Source organism: Amphiura filiformis, chromosome 8 (assembly GCF_039555335.1).
Source record: "Amphiura filiformis chromosome 8, Afil_fr2py, whole genome shotgun sequence".
NCBI classification, from domain to species: domain Eukaryota; kingdom Metazoa; phylum Echinodermata; class Ophiuroidea; order Amphilepidida; family Amphiuridae; genus Amphiura; species Amphiura filiformis.
Genome location: NC_092635.1, coordinates 24456264 through 24478160, shown reverse-complemented (window position 1 = coordinate 24478160; position 21897 = coordinate 24456264). Strand labels below are relative to the sequence as shown.

Below are 21897 nucleotides of genomic sequence, written 5' to 3'. Positions count from 1 at the left end.
CATAAAGTGCCCTATCCACTCTTTGTTAATGGAATTATGAATGTCCTAAAACAGTTACAATTTACAAATAAGACATAAAGATCTTTGTCTGCATGCAGAATCCATAATGATATTTATGACTGCAAACAAAATGAAAACTTGGGAATAAATATTTAGCTTAGCATTTGCAATGTTCTGCAGAGGGTAAAGCAATTTCAATCTTAATAGCATCATGGCCATTATTGCATCAGGCAGCATAGTGGATTCAGTTCACCTGTGATCATGCTTACAGGTTCATTTACCTTATCATCCCTTGGAAGAGAATCTGTCCTAGGCTGTGTGGTCGGTAGATCTTGATGATTTGGTCTTTCATCAGCTATATCTACCGCTTGGTTATCGTATGCTGGCGGTTTAGATGGTGGAGGCGGCGGTGGTTCCGATGGAGCAGGAGGCAATGGAGGTGGTCTGTCAGGTTGGGGAGGCACTTTTCTTGGTAATGAATCTGCATCATAGACAAGGTTTGGTAATGGTGTGTTCTCTTGACTGGTATAGCTTGGTGGGCCACTGCTTGGAGGATACATGTCCCTATAAATGGGTGATGGTGAAAGTAGATTGTTTTAAATACTTGGTGTATCTTTTAATATTTAGGCTATAAATTAGTTATATTATAAACAATTTCTTTGATCAGCCATGAAAATTAAGCAAGAGTGGGATAGAGTTGTTGTGAGTTTTCACCATCAAGATTATATATTTCAAAACTGGGATGATTCAAGATCATTGAAATATAGTAAAATAACTTAGTTTGTAGTGCATTCTAACTTAGTTTGTAGTGCATTCTAACTTAGTTTGTAATGCATTCTAACTTAGTTATAATTCATTCTAACTTAGTTTGTAATACATTGGCCATTCCATTTAAAATCCACATTCCCCCTGTGGAAGATTTAGCTAAAGTCTTCCAAAGAGGGAGTATGAGTTTTGAATAGAATAGACAATTCTCACTCCAGGTGTGTGAGATATAGGTAAAACCATAATACACTGGGAGTATGTGTTTCAAAATGATTAACCCTGACTAGTTACATTTGAAATACATACTCCCCCGGTGGAAGATATTTCCAAAATCTTCCACAGGGGGAGTGTGGATTTCAACTGGCATAGCCCATTCATACAACTCATGCAGTCTTTAACAGAACATAAAGTAAGCCCATTAGACATACAGTAAGATTACCAGGGTAGATGATTGATTCTGATAAAAATAGCTTCTCACCAGCAAATACCACATGAAATACCATAAAACATGGCAGAGATATAGCGGTAAGCAAATCCATAATTGTGTACATCTATATCAAAACGCTGCACTTGTCGGCTGCTACATGTATCTCATTTAACATAATAGCTAATAATATTAAATACCACACTCATCTCAAGTGGAGGTCACTTCAAATCATCCTAAGTCACATGGTTTAGAAATTCAGAGAACATTCCTTAACCATGTGACTTGGGGATGATTGGAACTGAGTTATGACCTCCACTTGAGATGAGTCTGGTATTTATTCCTAGCTATTATTATTTTGAAATGAGACTCATGTAGCAGCCGACAAGGGCATCAATTTGATATGGATGCACAATTGTTTTCTTTCTACACAAAGGAAAGTAAGGATACCCTTACAGCAGATTCAGTTTAAATCACAGCAGGGTATTATGGATCTACTCATTTTTTTTTTATTGTAGTTGGAAGTACTATGTTGTTCATAAATTATGCACACTATAGATTTCTAGGTTATCATAGTCATACAGCAAAATGTGTCCGCAGCCTACACAAAATCTTACTTTAAATCTTTGATAGATGACCTGTCACTTCCTACACATGCTGCAGCAATACTATTAGCCACAGCATTAGCCTCTTCATCAGACTCTTCAGGTGCAAATTCCATTGTTGCTTCCTGTAATTTTAAAAAATGATTACACTCTAAAAATGAGGTTTGTGGAAAATATTACAGAAAGTGAAAAATTGACTACATTGACAAGTATGCATATACTTAATCTCTTCTTCTTTCTCCTTTTCAATCTTGATCAATCTCTGCAAGTTTCTTATGATTTCTCAATCAATAACTATCTTGCTCTCCGTCTCTCCTAATTTCTTGAAACCCTGTCTACCATGATGTTTTTTTTAAAGATTTTGATTACAAGATAAAAATTGCATCTAAAGCTATACATCACTGCTAGCCAAGACTCTAAAAAATGTAACTCTTTTAGCAAATGCATGTATATTGTTTTGGATGTAGCTTGGGATATGTAGGGATTCAATATTACAGTGTGGGTGTGCAGTAGCAATGATATCAGGGTTAAGACAAAACAAATTATAACAGGAATAATCTGAGCAAGTGACAGGATTAATCCATTAGAAATCACTGGGCTTGGCAATAACCTGGATCTTTCCCTAGTCCCCTAAAATGTGTGATTTATGCTGTATTCGGGTATCAGTCACATGATAAAGATTTAGGGGACACAGGAAAGATCAAAGTATCTGCCTGGATTGGACAGCCTAATGTTACTCTCTTCCATCAATAATGAAGTACAATTAAGACACAGTCCTATGAATAGTCTGCAATCATTGCAACATTGTAGTGCAAGTGTTTAACAGTTTCTTTCTCGGAAACAACACAAAATAGAGCAAAATGAAAAGCTCTGTTAACACATTGTTGTTACTTCATAAGTCATGCTGGATAGAGTATATCAAGTGTCCTGGGGGAAGCATAATAAACCATGTAACACAACCAAGCAAAATAAGAATAATGTACTAAAGCTATTTGTGGCTTACAGACTGGCTTACAATCAATTATGTTTTTCATTATTGTTATTTCTGATATTTATGGATGTTGCGATAGGTCGTCTTGTCATTTTGGATGTTGTTGTATTAATTTATTTTATTTTCCTTGGTATATAAGGTATACATGGATGTTACTCTAATGGGTCACTTTTTTTGTAAGAAAACCCTAAACATGTGTCCCGATTTGAGAAAAAAGTTCCTAAACATGGGCCCCGATTTGAAGAAAAAAATGGTCAAAAACTGTCAAATCAGCCGTTTTTAGGTTTAAAAAATCCCTAAACATGGGTCCCAATTTGAAAAAAAAATGGCCCAAAACTGTCAAATCAGCTGTTGTTTTAGCTAAAAAGGCCTAAACTTAGGGTAGGGGGTTTCAAAATTCCAGCAGCACACCCCTGTCAAAATGTGACCCCCTCGTGATGTGTACACTTTTGAATCATTTTTGATCCATCCAAAGTGCCCCTGCTGGTCAGCTAGTGCTCTTTTAGGGTGTGTTTTACCTTAAATGTTGCGGAATAAAAACAAATATCAGCTGCAATTGGTTCTAACTCACATGCAACTAAGTTTAGTTTCATATACAATTAAGTTTAGTTGTATGGAAGTTAGAACAAACTACAGAAGATAGATGTTCTTTTTAAGTTGAAATTTCTCACTGTTTTGCTTAATAGGGTAACACTGCATGTATTTTCTTCACGGGGGTGTCGACTGCAGACGACAAGTTTCAAAAAATTTAAAAATTCAAAAATTTCAGTAATGTAAATTTTCATGACGTTATTTGGAATAAGCATGAAAGATGCATTAAAATGAGTACAAACAAGCCTAGTATTGGTCCAGTAGTTTTTAAGATAGCCCTTAATATTTTGAGAAAATATTTCAAAACTTCAACTTTTTCCGTTGAAACGCATGGCTAGCACACAGAGCATTAAGCTGCTGTTTCAAGACAGTGGATATCAACTTATAATATTAGTATAAAATCACAAATTCAATGTGCAAAAATCTAAAAATTCAATATGCAAAAGTCTAATTTCCCTTGATGTGTTTAATAAAGTCCACCACCACAAAGCAGAAAATAATATTTTTGTCTTTTTACTTACAACAGTCTTTGTACTACTTTTCTTTTGTTGCAGCATACAAGATTTAAAAGTTGAAAGATTCTGAAAGTGAATTGAGCAAGAACTGTCACGAAGATTAAGAAGATATGGAAATGAGGAAGGACCCTTACACATGGAAATATTTATGGGAAAGTTAAAACAAAATATTAAGTTTTGATATCTTACCTGTACTTCTGCTTCTCGTAAAAATGTAGGTGCTCCACTGGAAAATAGTCAATTGTAGAAACATTGTGGTTATTACATAATATTGCAAAATTACTGATATTAGAAGAGAGAATTACTGATTTCAGTAGAGAGTATCATGCCATCAAACAGTGTGTGAAACAATATTGCTTTAAATGAAGCTCATTGGCAAATAGTGCATCTTTTTAATTCTTTTATAATACCACGCCACTGTATGTTTGGTTATTTTGCTATCTACCAAAGATAGTAAATTGAGCAATGTCTATGCTTTGCAAGTAATATTATGCATATCATGCTATCTACTGAAGATAGCAAATTTAGAAATGTCTTTTCTTTGTTCTACCAAGTAATATTATTATGTTGCTATTAAAATTATGTTGCTATCTACTGAAGATAGCAAATTTAGAAATGACTTAACTTTGCTGTAGCAAGTAATATTATGTCTATGTTACTATCTACTGAAGATAGCAAATTTAGAAATGTCTTTTCTTTGTTCTACCAAGTAATATTATTATGTTGCTATTAAAATTATGTTGCTATCTACTGAAGATAGCAAATTTAGAAATGACTTTACTTTGCTGTAGCAAGTAATATTATGTCTATGTTGCTATCTACTGAAGATAGCAAATTTAGAAATGTCTTTGCTTTGCTGTACCAAGTAATATTATATCTATGTTGCTATCTACTGAAGATATCAAATTTAGAAATGTCTTTACTTTGATGTAGCAAGTAACATTATGTCTATGTTGCTATCTACTGAAGATAGCATATTTAGAAATGTCTTTGCTTTGCTGTACCAAGTAATATTATATCTATGTTGCTATCTACTGAAGATAGCAAATTTAGAAATGTCTTTGCTTTGCTGTACCAAGTAATATTATATCTATGTTGCTATCTACTGAAGATAGGAAATTTATAAATGTCTTTGCTTTGCTGTACCAAGTAATATTATGTCTGTGTTGCTATCTACTGAAGATAGCAAAATTTAGAAATGGCTTTACTTTGCTGTACAAAGTAATATTATGTCTATGTTGCTGTCTACGGAAGATAGCAAATTTAGAAATGTCTTTTCTTTGTTCTACCAAATAATATTATGTCTATGTTGCTATCTACTGAAGATAGCAAATTTAAAAATGTCTTTACTTTGCTGTAGAAGTAATATTATGTCTATATCTACTGAAGATAGCAAATTTAGAAATGACTTTACTTTGCTGTAGCAAGTAATATGTGACACGATCAAGGGAAGTGAGTGGGATGCCGCTAATATTGATTTTGAGATATTGGAAAAGAAAGTGTTAAAATTCTTTTTGTTTTATACTGTTTTCAGCGATTGATAAATTGATGTAACTTTGCCACGAAAAGTCGTATAAACATGGGGTTTTCAGTTTCAGAAAGCTCTAAATGTCCTCGTTAGAAACATACTGATATGTAAAACACATTTTTGACCAGGGTTGACATGTGACTCATTCCCCTTGATCATGTCACATATGTCTATGTTGCTATCTACTGAAGATAGCAAATTTAGAAATGTCTTTGCTTTGTTGTACAAAGTAATATTATATCTATGTTGCCATCTACTAAAGATAGCAAATTTAGAAATGGCTTTACTTTGCTATACCAAGTAATATCATGTCTATGTTTAAATCTACTGAAGATGGCAGATTTAGCAATGTTTTTGCTTTGCTTAACAAGTAAAAAATGTCTATGTTGCTATCTACTGAAGACAGAAAATTCTACAATATTTTTGCTTTAAAACATGTTTTAGTGGCATGTTATCTACCACTATAGGTTTGACTAATTTGTTACCTTCCAAAGGTAGGCAAATTGAGCAATGTCTTTACTTAGCAATGTTTTTGATTAAGATTTATATGTCTAGGTCTATGTCTTATCTACTGAAGACAGCTATTTTTGTATCAATAAATCATCTCAAATAGTTGATATAGCTGCTGAGATGGCAAACTTTCATCTTGAAAATTAAGTGAAATATACACACAAATGATAACGTAGATGATACCGATTTAACAACTATACTTACTTTGGAAACAGTTCATCATTACTACATCATGTCAACATCAATGGGATGGTTATGAATGTGAAAAGAAGATGAAACATGAAAAACAAATATCAGTATGGAATCCACCTAGAGATTGAAAGAGTATTTTGTGCTCTTAACGCTACAAGGCATGCTAAGCCATAATGTATGATTTCTATCAAATTTTAATTTTGTTATTCTTTACTCAAAATGCTAAAATAATATTAGTAATAACTGTCAGGAAAGGTTTCTGTCTATTTTATAACGAATTAACAAGGTAAAGTGAAAGAACCCCTACTGCGTATTTTGGGTGTTTAACATTAACATGGAATTCTATTTGAGACTTTATGTCTGAATATGGCATTATGTCAAATTGCTCTGCTGACCTGACAAACACAACCAATTTGGCTTCTTCCATTTAGGTGTAAGTTGGGACATGTGTAAACATTATAAACATGCCAAGAATTCAAGTTTGAAAAAAATAATTAATTTCGTATTATAAGATCATACATTATGGCTTTAACAAGGCTTGGGTGAATGAAAAGGCTATTTTAACCACCAGTTTGTTCTCTTCAAATTCTGTTCTTAAGATTACATGAGATGAAACATAGTTGGATAAAATAGTTTGAACATGGAAATTTACTACTTTCACAAACATGATTGATGAACATGCCCAACTAAACAGAGACACATGTGCAAATTGAGTAGCAAACTTTACATCATTCTTGTACTATACTTTTGGTCTACTAAGTGCAGTCAGTTGCATCAACAAGTTGAGACACCTGTTTTGCATGGCCATCAATTAAGCCTACAGCATCATTAAACACCTGTGTAGGGGTGAGTTAACCTATGTGTTAACAGTCAGGATATCCTTTGTTCACACACAGCAAAACAATACAACAGTGACTATGACAGACCATGTGAATTCTTAAAAACCAACTTGTAAAACCTTTGTCCTTTTAATTTTGTGATATTATTACATATCTTGTAGCACCTGTAAGCAATGATAACATTTTTTTGGTATTTTGGTATTTCATTCTTTGACACTAAAGCTAATGAAACTCAAAACAGGTGTTTTTTTATCTCAGGAAAAAAAGGGGTTGTACCCAATGTGAACACATATCAACTCATTTGCAATTTGAAGCGGTTTTCAATGAAATTGACAATGACTGCACTTACCCAAATACACAAGAATGGAATCAATCAGGAAATGATGATGAAATGGACTAATAACATCTATAATAAATAATACACAGAAAGCAACTCACACTTGTACAGATTGGTCATCAAAGTAGACAGGATTTGCTCTGTAAATCAAAGAGAAAGCAAAAGCAGAGAGCCTCATTACAAGTTGAACATGTTGAATGATAGTAACAAAGAAAAGAGATATGTGTGTCTGTGTGCGGTGTGAGGTTGGTTATCTTGGTTGAAAAAAACCCCATTTGTTCAGAAAATTCAAACCCTACATGGATAAATAACATGCTACGTCAAATCAGAAAACTTCTTAAAAGGTTCACAAACTTCGCTACAACATATTACATGATCACAATTATTAACCAAGTGCAATTTCATCATCTAACCCTACCTTATGATCTAACCCATTCACTTACCTACCCTAACAATATATAAACCTTATCATATCCCCTTACCTACCCATAATCTTATAAACCTTAAAATGGCCTAAATAACATAGAAAAAGGTGATATTGCACCAACTTGTTAAAATTACAGCAAGAAGTGAAACAATTTCATGGGCATTCCAGGATTCAAACTATATACTATTCTAATATTAATGTTAACAACAACATGAAGAACATGTGAGTAGGAGTTATTTAGTGCTTGATGCTAATTGTATGCTCATACATAAAATTTCCCTTAAGTTGGCTAAAGAAGGGAAAAAAGAAATTCATCCTTGACCAGGATTTGAACCTGGGACCCCTGGGTATCTAGACCAGCACTCTTACCACTGAGCTATCAAGGAAGCTAATGGGATCGAATCGTTAGAATATACTATAGGGCCCACAATTCTAAATCATATCTTTCCCACTTCCAGAGCAGATGAAGAGCAGGTGGTGTTTGACATTTGCCATTCTGCCAGCCAATGCATGTTATATCGATGTTGAGCTTATGACATGTTTTTAATTTAAGCTTCTGTATTCAGTAACTATATCACAATAATAAGAAAGTCTATCACACTACTTTCACAACCAATTTTAGTCACTTACTAAATAAAAGTTCAACTTAAAACAAATATTAAACAGTGCACATCTGTTATTACTACAAGTTTTAGAATTATGAACCTTACAAGCTATTAAGTCTATGTGCATGTGCAAGGGACATGCATTTACTCGTTATCTGATTTGTCATGCAAAATGAATTAGTTCCATATGTTTCACCTTATGTCCTTCAAATAAGTGCTATCGTTTGAAAAAATCAACAAGGGTTTTAATTTTGGAAAGGCAATAACTTTATGTTATGAGAATAGAATCATTTTTACCTCAATTTGTTTGCATGAATTTCAATGAGTAACAAGTTTTGAAGTAGTTAAACGACTGGTAATTATATGAAACTTTGTAGACAGCAACATAGCCCTAATTTAGAGCCTTTTGAACATGCTATACCCTGAGAAACTGATCAAACCCAGTGATCGCTCCACCCAGAATTTTTGGGGAGTGGTCACTGGGTTTTAGCTGCTTTTGGGGCATATCCTTTTTATGGATTGCCACGGTCAAAAGGTCCTATCTAGTAAGGCTACAATAATATTGGTTAGAACTCAAATGCAATGAATTTAAACATTTCAATTATCCCTTGACATTGTTAATCTTAATTAAACATCTCAAAACTGTGATATTTAAAATTAAGTACTAACATTTCACAATCCTTGTCATGTACATAATGAAATACATATGTAATTGCTACAAGGACAACTGAAAATATGGAACCTATAGAACACTATGTCTATGAAACACACAAATATATTGATTATGGTGACATGTCATCAACTCACGATGCAAACAGGCCCTCATCCAAATTATCATTGCCCCTGATGGGTGGAAGGAAGGATGGGTGAAAAGGAAGAAGCAAAAGCAAGATCAGTATAAATGAAATCAACAGGTGAATGCATGGCCGGATCAGGAAAGGAAGAATTATTTACATTATTATAGATTCACAAGCATTCAAAATGGGTATACTATTTTTCTTCATGGCAAGATTGTGATGTTAATGTGTTGAGGCAGCTGTATTGCACTTGCATCTATTCGGCATCGCCAAATGCTAGCCCTTTGAGCAAATGCTTGTGCTTTGAAGCTGTGCCCACTGAAATGTGCACTGACATCACTATTTTGCTGAGAAGTAAAATAATTTAGTGGCTTACTAATTTGAAAGACAAGGAAATTTAAGCAAAATCAGAACAAAGGTGGATAGTTCAAATTTACATTTTGGTACTTTAAAAGAATTTTCGATTGCCTCTACTTTGGTCTTATTCCCCTCAAACTGTGATCTACGACGGGCAAAGTGATGGTAGTTAGCTCATAATTGAAAAAATAACTTTGAGGACAAGTTTTACTCGATATTTACTTGAAGCAGTCATTGAAGTTAACATCTTTGGACCAAGTTCTTCAGCAAACTGGATTTGATACAAAAATTAAATTAACTCGGCAAAATGGTCCAGGTTTCGTGACACATCAAAAATGGGTTTGGGTTAACCCCATGAGAACTACCTGCCGATTGGCCAAAAAGAAGTTTTCATTATCAATTGGCCCATTTTGCAACATTGTAAGAATAATTTCATCACACAAAATTTGGGGTGAATTATTTGCAAACCTCCATTCTGATTGGTGATTAAAGTGAAAATATCATGTTACTAACCAATCAGAGGCAATGTTAGATCGGCAAGTAGTGCTGAGGGGGTTAAGGCCTCAATTAAATACAACAGGTGTCAAATATGTGAAATTAATTGTTTATTTCAAATCATGAGCAAACAGTAAGTATGCCAATTTTAAGGTAACATTCAGCTTCTAAGGGGTGCCATTCAAGTCAGGATATATGAGTATCAAAATCATAAGATGAAGTACTGTAAAAAAAGCTAGGATGAAAAACTGGCGAGAGAATAAACATGTCATAAAATGCAATACAGGCTGTATATTATAGCTTTTATTAAAGGATAAGCTTGCTTGGCAAGAAGAAGGTTCAGCTATTGTGAAAAGTTAAACAAAGTTAGAGGTGATGAGAACAAAATAAGATTAAGTGACATTATGATTTAAGACTAAAATTGTCAAACAAATGTATAAAAAGTATCATATTATGCACAAAATGGATAGAGATGATTCAAATTTAATGCTGAGTTTTATTGGATCTATTTCCTCTAAACCAATTATGTGATTTCTAATCTCAGTTTACTTACATTTCCATCTCTTCATTATTATTAGCATAGGGATTGAATCCCGAGTACATCGGCAGGTAGACCCGAGCCTGTTTCTCACGTTCCATCTCTCTCCTATACATGCAAAACACAGCATTCCATTAAACATGCAAACTGCACAATCATAGTCATATTGCTTATGGTATGCAGCTTGTAAGCTATAAAGCATGAAATATACAATGTTTCTGGCTTCATAGAGGAGCTGTCTACATGGTCAATGAGATCCACTATTATGTGCCAAATTTGTTTCTCTGTGTAGTATGGTCTGTAAACGTTGAAATTGTACTTATGTAAGACTGCTATTGACCTTTTCGGTAAATCCCATAAGCCTTTGTGATACCTGAGATGTTGTCATTTTACGTAATGCTGACTTTCAATGCACAGTAACTATGTTCACTAAACGATGTACGCATCGGCATGATGCTTACTGACGTCAAATGACGACATCTCAGGTATACTCACAAAAGCTATGGGATTTAACGAAAAGGTTAATTCTGAAGAGTTGTGTCACTAAACATAATATCAAACACTTGATAAACAACTTGTTTGAGTAAAAGCTGTTAACAAGAAACAGTTGAATTCTTATTATGAACCACTATGGACCACTGTAAGCAGCTCCTACCATGAAGGCCTATATGCAATAATGCTACTTGCTTTGCGAAATAAACACTTAAGTTTATCCATGCTGGTATGCTGATATATGAAGGCATTAAGCTATTATGTATAGAGCTGAATATTAAGTTTAATCCAACCATGAGCTGTGCTTTTTTTGTTCATGTACTAGTTTGCATATGCAAATTTTCGGTCAAAAAATTTGGTCTGACAGGACTGGATGATAACAATCAACTGCACACAACTTGGGATCAAACCCAACATTCAGCTCAACATGTTAGTTATACAAACTTGCATTTGCATGCACTGAATTTATTCTTCTTTTCACTTCAAACTGTTTACTCGAAATTTTCATGATTTATTTTAGGTCTGCACCTTTCCAATTATAATTGTGCTGATATTTTTATTCTGACCACGAAAGATATATTGAAAGGAACAAAACATTCTCCTTTGCACAAATATTAAAATATACAAATACTTCAGTAAATTACTTCTTTTGCATAATATATAAAGTACAACCTAATGCAGTACCTGAAATCACAAAAAACATGATAATGCAGAGAAATTTGAGTTTGAATCTTGTTAAAATATGCTCAAAGTGGTGTGGTGAAGCAGACCTTTCAATCTAACATCTCCAGGTGAGTGGTTATTACACAATCACTCTCCTCAATGTGAATTGAGAGGTGCATGAGTAGTCAAAAGCCCTCTTAGAAATAATACCTGATGAGGAGAGTAATTAACCACTCTCCTGGGATAGGTGAGCTTGATATCAAAGGTCTATATGGAAGCAGGGTAAAGACATGCGTATGCATGCTGATCTTAATAGCATACCTCTTTTTCATTTTGGTGGTCCTATTATATAAAGACATGCGAAGGAACCAAAAGGGAAAGGATTTTAGTTTATTTAGTTTGTTTGGTTTATTTTAAACTTAAACTTTAAGAAACAAAAATAATTCAAATCAAAGTAAAATTGCACTAAGCAACATAAGCTTTATTTAAGACAATGTCCATCATGGTCCTTCATAAATTGTGTTAATTTCTTATTTTTAATATAATGGCCAATACTTTTTTTTTCAAACAGAATTTTGTAATCATATCTTTTGACACTATTCTGTTGATTACTTCAATGTCATGCTCACATTGGATACTAAATACTAATCTTGCTTGCTACCTAAGCAAAATACCATACAATTGTAACCTATATGAAAAGTGCACCAGAATAATACAGATGGTTTATCAAAATTCTTTTTACCAAATTGGTACTTCAAGCTTAAGCATGTCACACTAAATTTGACTGTTCATGTGATTTGCAGATAGTAGACGAAAGAGTTTGGCAAAGGATGATGACATATTCATATACTTGGTAAAAGGAATTTTTGACAAACCCTTAAATCATTGTACTACCTTCATTGGTTCACTCATTCCAAGATTGATTGGTCAAGAGACAGCATTCACATCAGTTTATCGTACATGGAAGTGCTACTTTTTGAAAGCTCTTTATGTGGACAAAGACATGTCTAACTTAAAGAAAATTTGAATTCACCAAACCAGACATTGTGTGGCAAAATGCTCAGCAGAAAATGTGTTTTCTTTTTCAGTCTTTGATAACTTTACATTCAATTATTTGACATCACTTTTTTTTTCAACCATAATGCTGGATTCATACAGCAATACAGTCTTGACCAATGAGATGGATCCGTTTTGCTTACTCGGGAAAGAACAGCTCAGCTCATTAGTCAAAAATCCTTTCTTGTCACAAGCAGCAGAAGTATAAATTCAGTAGTACTTACTTTTTCCATGAGATAATGATTACCAAGATAGCTATGACACAGGCTACAAATAGCACAATAGCCAGACATATAAGTGCTATGGCTTCAATGGTTGGTTCTGAGTTGTTGACTTGCTGTGATTTGCCCACACCAACAGGCCTAGTCTCTATCCATGTACCATTGGAGACAATGCTGGAGTATAAGGCATCTAACTCTTTTTTATTGTCCTTGAGATTACTGTGGATTAATTGCACAATATTATTCTAAGTAAAGAATGAATTATTGTTATAATTTTATTATGTAACAAAAAGTATGTCATATTTCCCATGGACATTTTATGGAGTGTGTACATGCACCATCACCACCACTCCTCCACCACTTATCCTCCATGTTTACCTTGGTTAACATTCATTTTTCACTAATCAAACAATGTTAATTCCAAAATGTGAAACATATTTGGAAAGTAGAATAACCAAGTTGTAAAATGAACCCAAACTTAATGCAATTGGACAAAGAATTGTTCTATAACATCAAGGTATGTACATTGTAACATGTTGTTTACATAATTCGTAAACAATTTACGCAATTCAGCTTTGGCTGTAATGTGAATTTTTAATAAAAAAACAATGATTTGACAGCCTTATCCCCAACTTTAACCTATCAAAACGCAGATTTTGGTATCAGGTGAAAGCTCATATTTTTCTCATTAACATATTGAAATTAGGTGTTCCAAATTGGTATACTACCAAAGAAATCGTCAAAAAACTATTGAATTAGTCTCAACTGTGGTATACCACGTTTTCGACTAATTCAGCAGTTTTTTTATGATATTTTCGGAAATTCACTGATTTGGAACTCCCAATTTCAGTATGTTAATGAGAAAAATAGGATCTTTCATTTGATATCAATTTATTAAATGATCATGATGACTATCATTAATAAAAACACTACAGACTGCCAGTTTCATGCTGTATTAAATGTCAGTGATTCCATAAAGAATTAGTCGCATTTACAAGGAACATTAACATGATCTTTTTGCATGAATGCTTGAAAGGGACAAAATACATAAGTTTTATAGAATTTGATTTTCCAATATATCTGGTCACCTTCCTTTAAATCAAAGTTATTATCTTAAAAGATTTACCTTTGGTAACAATGCTACCTTGGATCAACTATGACTAGTTTTGTATCTTAACCCCTGAGCACTACATGCCGATCTAACATTGCCTCTGATTGGTCAATACATCAGCAGGTAGTTCTCATGGGGTTAAAAGTATTCTAGAGAACATTCACAAACAAGTAACTAACCTTATTATTTTTTCTGTCTCCAAAGGCAACCCTGAAGTGGTATTGATAGCATAGAAGGTTGTGTCGGATCCAGATGGGTCAACCAAGGAAAGATCTTCTCCATATTTCAGGGTACTCACATCATCCACAAATACCAAAGCATCAAGTAGTTGTTCCAGGGTCGTCCTCACTGAATTGATGTTGTTCTCTGTGAGATCAGGAGGAACAGTCCCTACCAATACAGCTCTGTACAAGTTGTTGATTATTGCAATCTGTTTGAATGATGATAGAGTGAAAGTCCACAAAAATAAGATGATTTAGACTACATGTTAGGGTTACAAATGGAAGTGATTGTCAGCGTAACTAAACATACTCAGGTGTTACAGGCCCAAAGTCCTGCTTCTGACTTGACAAGTGTGCACAAAACGTATTAGTTGGCCCACAATGAGGTTCAGTTTGGTGGCAAACAGATCTTATACATGCTTTAATTTTTAGTCAGGTTTATTCTTGCTAGCTGTATTCTAACTAAGAAGCAAAATAGCAAAATTAAATAATTACTCATTTCTTCTATTGCAAGAAACTGTTCTACTCAGACAGATTTCCAGTGGCTTTGCCCACTGAAAACCATCAAGGTGTTTCCCCATCTAAAGCAGCCCTGCACACCAGTCTGATGATAATGATTAAGTACCATGTGGATTCTATGAGTGAATGTTTTTAGTCATCCAGTAGTTGTAAACCGAGTTTTGGAAATAAATTTAATATCATAACTTACTTTTTGCAACTCTGGTAGGTAGTGTCTGGAACCACCAGATTTCATCAGTACAGCGGGACAGCTGCCTTTTCCAGGTGCAAAGTAGCAAAGTTGCTAAAAGTAAGTTCCGGTATTAGATTCATTTCCCAAACCCTGTGAATCCTATGTTTATGTAATATTCATAACTTTGTGTCTAATACTAAAATACTTACAGACACAATTGTACTGGCAGGATCAAATTTGTCACTGAACTTCTCCATCCCAAGCACTCCTATTTCATATGCTGTAGCCTTTGCTGTCATTGGTAATGCTTTTGTTGTTGTTGATATGATACCGGAGTCACTATCGATGGTGAAGAGATCCAGTGGATCCTCATCACTGGATCCTGTAGGGGATGGTTCCAGAGAGTATCTAATGGCACTATTGTTGCCACTGTCACTGTCTATTGCCTGTCAAGTATAAAAGAAATTGATGGCTTTGATGACACTTGGTCTAGTAATGTTTATCTTTCAATATTTTTAATTTATCACTATTCAACATATTTTATAACTACACAACTTATGATACAGGGTTCCCATGGTCCTTGAAAGTCCTTGAATTTGAAAACACCTTTTCAATGCCTTGAAAGTCCTGGAAATTTGCACAACCTCCTTGAAAGTCCTTGAAAATTGGAATTTTACCTAAGTATAATTTTGACAAAATTTGGGGAGTTGAGATGAGCTGTCACTTTCGTTAATATGTGCCGCATGGAGAGCCGCATCATGATTTTTGTGTTGTGGTAAGTCCTTGAATTTTAAAGGCTTCAAGGTGCGGGAGCCCTGTATGAAATTGCGTAACTCTGCATTTGTGGTTGTTTACCTAAATAATAGTTTGTTTACCAGAAGAAAGAATATAGATTTTGGGTAATCAATCAATCAGCACATTTAACTTCATTTCAAATAGAATAATTATTATTTGAAACTTAATACAGACAAAACATATATTTTTGGTCTGTCTTTTGTCATCAGATATTTTATTGGATCAGGAGTTTTCTGTATCTCTATGACACAGTCCCCACATAAACCAATATCAATAACCCTCATCCCTGGCCTATATAACTCCTTACCTGCATTTTGATGACAGTGGTTGCTATACCAGCATTTTGAGATACTCCAATGAAGTATTTGTCTTGTAGGAACTCTGGTGGATTATCATTGATATCACCCAGCTCAATGATCACCTCAATTACATTAGTATCTGCAGTAAAAAGTAAAGATAGGCGTGTAATCACCATAAATTTTTAGGTAAAACAAAAGAAAAAAAACATAAAAGCCAAGCTCTAAAAGAAGATATATTTGTTAATCTCAGCTAATTGAAAGCAATATCAAGTCAAGAATCACAGTGTATGCTGAAATTATTATCAGCAGTATACAGATAATGTAGTCACCATAAATTCTGTGTCCATCAGTGTCCTGGAGATTTCAACTAGTCAAATAGGCATGATCTCTACAATAATTGTAGATTTGTCTCAATAAGTTCTCTGCAAACAAATTTTGAAATATCACTGGTAAACTCTGGACATATATTAACTATGAAGATGTCTTAAATGTAGGCCTATATGTATATATTGAATGTGAAAGTCTTGAATTTATATGAATCTAGGAGCTATACATTAAGCTTGTAACACAAGAGCAGGATATAAAAGATGCTCAAATCTCAAACACAGTTTTTACAGTGATCTCTTACCAGTAGCCCTTTTCCTTCTCCTTTGGTTACCATCCACAACATTATTAGTTCCATTATTCAGGATTGCCTGTACATCAATAGTGTATGTGCTGATAGATTCTCTGTCTAGGATCTGAGTGGTATAGATTTTACCAACATTGGCTTTGGACTCAATTCTGAAGAGATCTGAAAACAAGAAGATAATAACAGTTTCATAAGCCTTGGCACATTCTGCCCTTTCCCATTATAGGGCAAAGAGATAACGTAGTATCATAGTACGCCCCCCCCCCCCCCCCCATCAATTTGAAAATTTGGAAAATCCCAAAGGAAAATTGACGAAAAATGGCTTGTGCCCCCACCCCACCCTCATCAACCCTGGTGTCCCCAATCATGGTAGGTGCCCGCCCCCAATAGGATGACTCACGCTACACCACTGACTGATGATGCCTTCAATGTTCCTTCCTTACCTTGCTCATCATTGATGATACTATATGTGATTTCATCTCCTCTGTTAGCTACTGCTTCAACATCAACCACATGGGATCCAATTGGTTGACCTTCCATCAGACTATTCACTCTGTAATGAACATCCAAGTTAACATTACTATCATTTTTCATTATTTCTCTGATTATTCCTCAAATGTGATAAAGGTATACTAATGTGCAATTTTAAAATAATGAGAGCAATTGAGATAAAAAAAAAATTAAAAAAAGAACTAGATTAAGAACTGCAAACAATTAATGAACATTACAAGAATTCGATTATCTTCTTGGAAAATAACAGGTATTTTTAAATGGATCCAATTTCACTTTTCAACACACAGTTGGTCGATTGTGGGTCATTCTGGTATGATATTGAACAAACGTTGAAAATCCAGTGTGGAAATATGGGAATGTAGCCTACCTGAGTACTGGATCAGGAAAAATTGGTTTCTCTACTCTGATATCTATGATGACATGAGCTCTAGCTCCTAAAGTTGGTGTTCCACGATCAAAGGCAACAACTGTCAGCTGTATGAAGAAATTGTATTAAATTCAATTTAGGACAAGGACACAGAACATTTGGCTGAAGTGGGATTTAAACAAGGATATAACAAACATAATATATGAGAATGGCTAGAAACGGATAAAAGTGCATTTTGATAAGAAAAAGGTGAGATTGCATTTTCAATTTGATCAAAGCCAGTAACAGTCAACTGTAGAAAAAGATTGCATAAAATGCATTTAATAAGAGAGTAGACAACATGAGTTATACCTGAATTGGGACTTAAACAAGAACAGAATATAATGAGAATAGCAAAAGTAGATTTTGATATGGAAATAATGAGATATTTTCAATGTCAATAATGATATGATGTTCTCAATCTTGATTTAACTTAATAACAGGAATTCTTATCTAATAATGACAAGGCATGACTTTGTAAATTTTGTGTGATGCAAAATGTTCAATATGAATGGCAAAACATTCTTTATAATCACAATGTTGAAAGAAATATACTTACATTAAAAAATTCTGGGACATTTTGTAGGCTGCTTTTTGTCACAACAATTCCTTCATTTAGGTCAGGCATAATGAACCATTCATTGGGTGGGTTGATTCTGTACTGAACCTGCCCATTTAGAGATGTCTGAAAATTGAGAACATAGTATGGTTTTATTTTTAAGGCAATGGTCCTCAGACCTTTGACAATGTCTATTTTCATCTTATGATTTATATCCTGATTAAATGGGTTTTTTCTCAATCATTCACAGACTTTACGTAGCACTTGAGTAAAGTTATGTTTGATTTGGTTTTATATGTGGAGATTGATTTGGAGTTCATTACATGAAAAGTTTATTTCACATCAAAAGTAACAGTATGCACTACACTACAGCACAATATTATGTTAACTAGTATACAAAACTATATGATTGCATAAATACTCACAGGCATGTCACCATCAATAGCTAGAATATCATTGACAACGACTGTTGATAGGTCTGCGGTTCGTAAAACAGCACCTTGGTATTCTTGTTTAGTGAACTCTGGGCGATGATCATTTATATCCTGTGAAAAGAAGTTCAATAGCAAGGATCTTTTATTTTATAGGTTAACCCTAATGCTATAAAATGTTATAAAATCTAAGGCTGCGATCACATAGAAGTATACGGTATACGGTACTCGCTATACAAAATACGCTCATTCGATCAGGCTGAGTTCACATAGGAGTATACTATGTGAACTCAGCCTGATCGAATGAGAGTATTTCGTATAGCGAATACCGTATACTTCTATGTGATCGCAGCCTTACAAAGCAAAACCACTGCACATGCATGCATCCCACGTGATGCTATGATGCAATCACCCTTAGTCATATATGCACGCTTTCCTTGGCCGGGCCAGTGAAAGACCTGTGGCTAACGGTCTTGATCTTGTGCTTGGCACCCGAGGAGTCTAAGGGTCCAATCCCAGTGCACTTTGCATATTTTTCTAACAGTTTGTCTGATCAGCTGATTAACCTACCTATTCTGAATAGCTGTTCAAAAGAATAAATGAAGTAAATTCAATGTATAATAGCCTTGATTTATTTTAAGAACTTGTGGAACTAATATAATTTTGAGAAAAAACAACTGTTTAAAACTTGCATCAGACAGTATTAGGACTCACCAGAACTGTTATAGCAACAGTAGCTGTGGAATTGTCTTCCATCTTATTAATCTCTACATCAGTCACTGTCACATTCACTTTATGTGTTTGTGCCATCTCATAATCCAATGGCTGTAGCAGAGACATTTTGCCAGTCTTTCTATCAATTGTAAATATATTAGTATCTCCTGCTGTGATGCCATATTCTAACACTGCATTCTCATCAACATCCAAAGCCTACAAAGAAAAGAAAAGAAATCTACATAAGATCCATTACATTTCACCAGAGTCGGAACTCTTGCCCCCCCCTGTAAAAATCCAAAATTGATTTTGCCCCCTGAAATTCATTTTGCCCCTCAATGCCCCCGAAATATCAGTTGGCTATGCAATAAACAAACAAACCTTTGTAGTACTCAAAGTGCATATAATTTGCATGATATTTTGGTCTTCACTAAAAAGTGTTGGAGGTACATTATTTTGGTCCCATGCATTACAATCCAAAATGGTAGAGTAAAAATCCCATTTATCACACAGGGCAATGTACAGAGTCTCAAGTATCCAAGCCTAACCTCTTTGAAATATAATTGACTCTTTAGTGAATATTCTCAGTCATACAGTCATTAAAATTAAGTTTTGAATTAAATGTTTATACTGGAACTTACTTTTACATCTTGCTATGTTGATACCACCAGACTTCATCGGGCAACTGACCCACCTGGGCTTGTCATGTGATACTATATATTGATACTGTGGATGCAGTGATTCTTAATAAGGAGGAGCATTGGCACAGGAGAGGCATCAAGGAAGCCATATGGGAGAGAGTGGAGCAGCCATTACTAAACCAGTGGCGTAACTAGGGTTGGTAGCGCCCGGGGCAAGAAACAAAATTGGCGCCCCTATCCCCACCCGAGAATATCTTAGATGTGGGGGTGTGGGAATGGCATTGGCATTATGATTTGGCGATTTGGTGCCCCCCCTAGTGGTAGCACCCAGGGCACATTGCCCCCCCCCCCCTAGTTTAACGCCACTGCACTAAACAAGAAAGGAGGACTGCGACACACCTATCTCACCCATAGGACCAGGCTAACAAGATGATCCCTAGTCGTCTTCAAGTATCACATGACCAGCCCAGCAGATCTGCATGTTGCCTAATAGTCTGGTGGTATCAGACGCAACGTAGCATGTTGTAAAAGTAAGTTCCAGCAAAAGATTTAACTCAAAACTTTGTAATAATTGACTCTCTCATCACATTATTATGCTATACTGACACTGTTATAGCATTTGTCAAAATGGAGAAAGTCAAACACACATGCCTACCTGAAGTGTAAGAAAATCCTGAGTCATGTGTTCTTCCTTTAGCTCCACAGAATACTCCGTTTTCTCAAACACAGGTCCATTGTCATTCACATCTTGTACTATTACTGTCACAAGTAGATTTGAGCTACGGGCAGCTGCAGCACTATCTATGGCAGCTACAGACAGCTCGTATCGCTCTTGTTGTTCCCTGTCCAATGCCAACTTGGTATAGATGGAGCCATTTAATGCATCAATCTTGAAGTAATCTGAGTTGATGCTGTACATGATTTGAGAGTTTTTGGTGTCCTCTTGGTCTTTATCATAAGCCTTGATGGGAATAATGAATCATGAAAAGATGGTAGTTAGTTAATGATTCAATCTTCTGAATATGTACCATAAATATTCGCCTAAAATGCTGCATAGGGGCTCAATTGACGTAACTGGAACCCGAACTGGAATTATAGGCACAAACTGAAGCCCTCCTGTAAAATTCACACCAGCAAGGGCACAGACCCTTAATTCTTTTGGGATTTTTCAATGGAGGGAGATCTCTATTTGTACATGAATTAGGAAAATATTTACGGTATTATGTATTAAAAAAAGCTTTCTTCAATTCTCTTTTCAACAGTGGACACCTAACACTGCATTTGATTGTTAATATTAGAACCTTCATTAATATGATCAAATTCATTATACAACTTCTTGAATTTTTAATTGTAGGATCATAGCAGTCAGGGTTATCACTTGAGTAGAATGGTTAAGAAATGCAAACTTTCCAAGTGCAACAAATTAAAAAAAAGAATGTAAGTTACCATGACTTGTCCTACAAATTCCTCTGTCATTCCTTCCAAGACCAGGAATGTAGTGGGCCATGAGGTATTGAACTCGGGGTTGTTATCATTGATGTCCAACACAGTAATCATTAGATATGTTGTCGTGCTCTAAACAAACAAACAAACACACAGAAAGAATAAACACAATATTCAAATTATTAGAACTTAAGTAACAATAGTTTTAAATTGATGCAGTGCAAACACCAGTGACACACTGAAGGTGACAGATTTTTCCAGGGTTGTTGATTGATTTATTTTTTTTAAATCAGATTTTTTTATTTAAATCAATTGTTTTGATTTTTTTTAAATTCCAAGAACTGCTATACCCCATGATAAAGTCAAAAGAGTACCAGTGGAATAGTCATATGCACAATCCTAACAGGTATTTACAAAAAATCAAAACATGTTTTTACATATGAAAATTTCAAAGAAAAATTTGGTGAAATCATGGAAAAAAACCTGTTGAATTC

At 34.6% G+C, this 21897-nt stretch overlaps 1 protein-coding gene and 1 non-coding gene across 10 annotated transcripts in view; both read right to left on the bottom strand.

Annotated features, from left to right (window-relative positions):
• LOC140158830 (protocadherin-15-like) overlaps window positions 1-21897 on the bottom strand; it is a 203121-nt gene that overhangs the window by 9189 nt on the left and 172035 nt on the right. For 3 of the 9 annotated variants that reach the window (XM_072182062.1, XM_072182069.1, XM_072182070.1), the window contains exons 21-41: window positions 21407-21535; window positions 20616-20921; window positions 19320-19535; window positions 18600-18719; window positions 18175-18300; window positions 17577-17683; window positions 17140-17249; window positions 16694-16858; window positions 16074-16204; window positions 15181-15417; window positions 14239-14489; window positions 12952-13167; window positions 11993-12013; window positions 10532-10624; window positions 9137-9172; window positions 7399-7437; window positions 6134-6154; window positions 4081-4117; window positions 3898-3957; window positions 1807-1919; window positions 282-564 (exon numbers count right to left, since the gene is read on the bottom strand). In XM_072182062.1, the coding sequence (XP_072038163.1) occupies window positions 282-564; window positions 1807-1919; window positions 3898-3957; window positions 4081-4117; window positions 6134-6154; window positions 7399-7437; window positions 9137-9172; window positions 10532-10624; window positions 11993-12013; window positions 12952-13167; window positions 14239-14489; window positions 15181-15417; window positions 16074-16204; window positions 16694-16858; window positions 17140-17249; window positions 17577-17683; window positions 18175-18300; window positions 18600-18719; window positions 19320-19535; window positions 20616-20921; window positions 21407-21535 (2817 nt within the window). The remainder of the gene's footprint in view (window positions 1-281; window positions 565-1806; window positions 1920-3897; window positions 3958-4080; window positions 4118-6133; window positions 6155-7398; window positions 7438-9136; window positions 9173-10531; window positions 10625-11992; window positions 12014-12951; window positions 13168-14238; window positions 14490-15180; window positions 15418-16073; window positions 16205-16693; window positions 16859-17139; window positions 17250-17576; window positions 17684-18174; window positions 18301-18599; window positions 18720-19319; window positions 19536-20615; window positions 20922-21406; window positions 21536-21897) is intronic. The other 6 variants (XM_072182066.1, XM_072182064.1, XM_072182063.1 and 3 more) reach the window with 6 other exon arrangements.
• On the bottom strand, window positions 8038-8110 carry Trnas-aga (transfer RNA serine (anticodon AGA)). Its single transcript has one exon. It is a non-coding gene; the product is annotated as a tRNA-Ser (tRNA).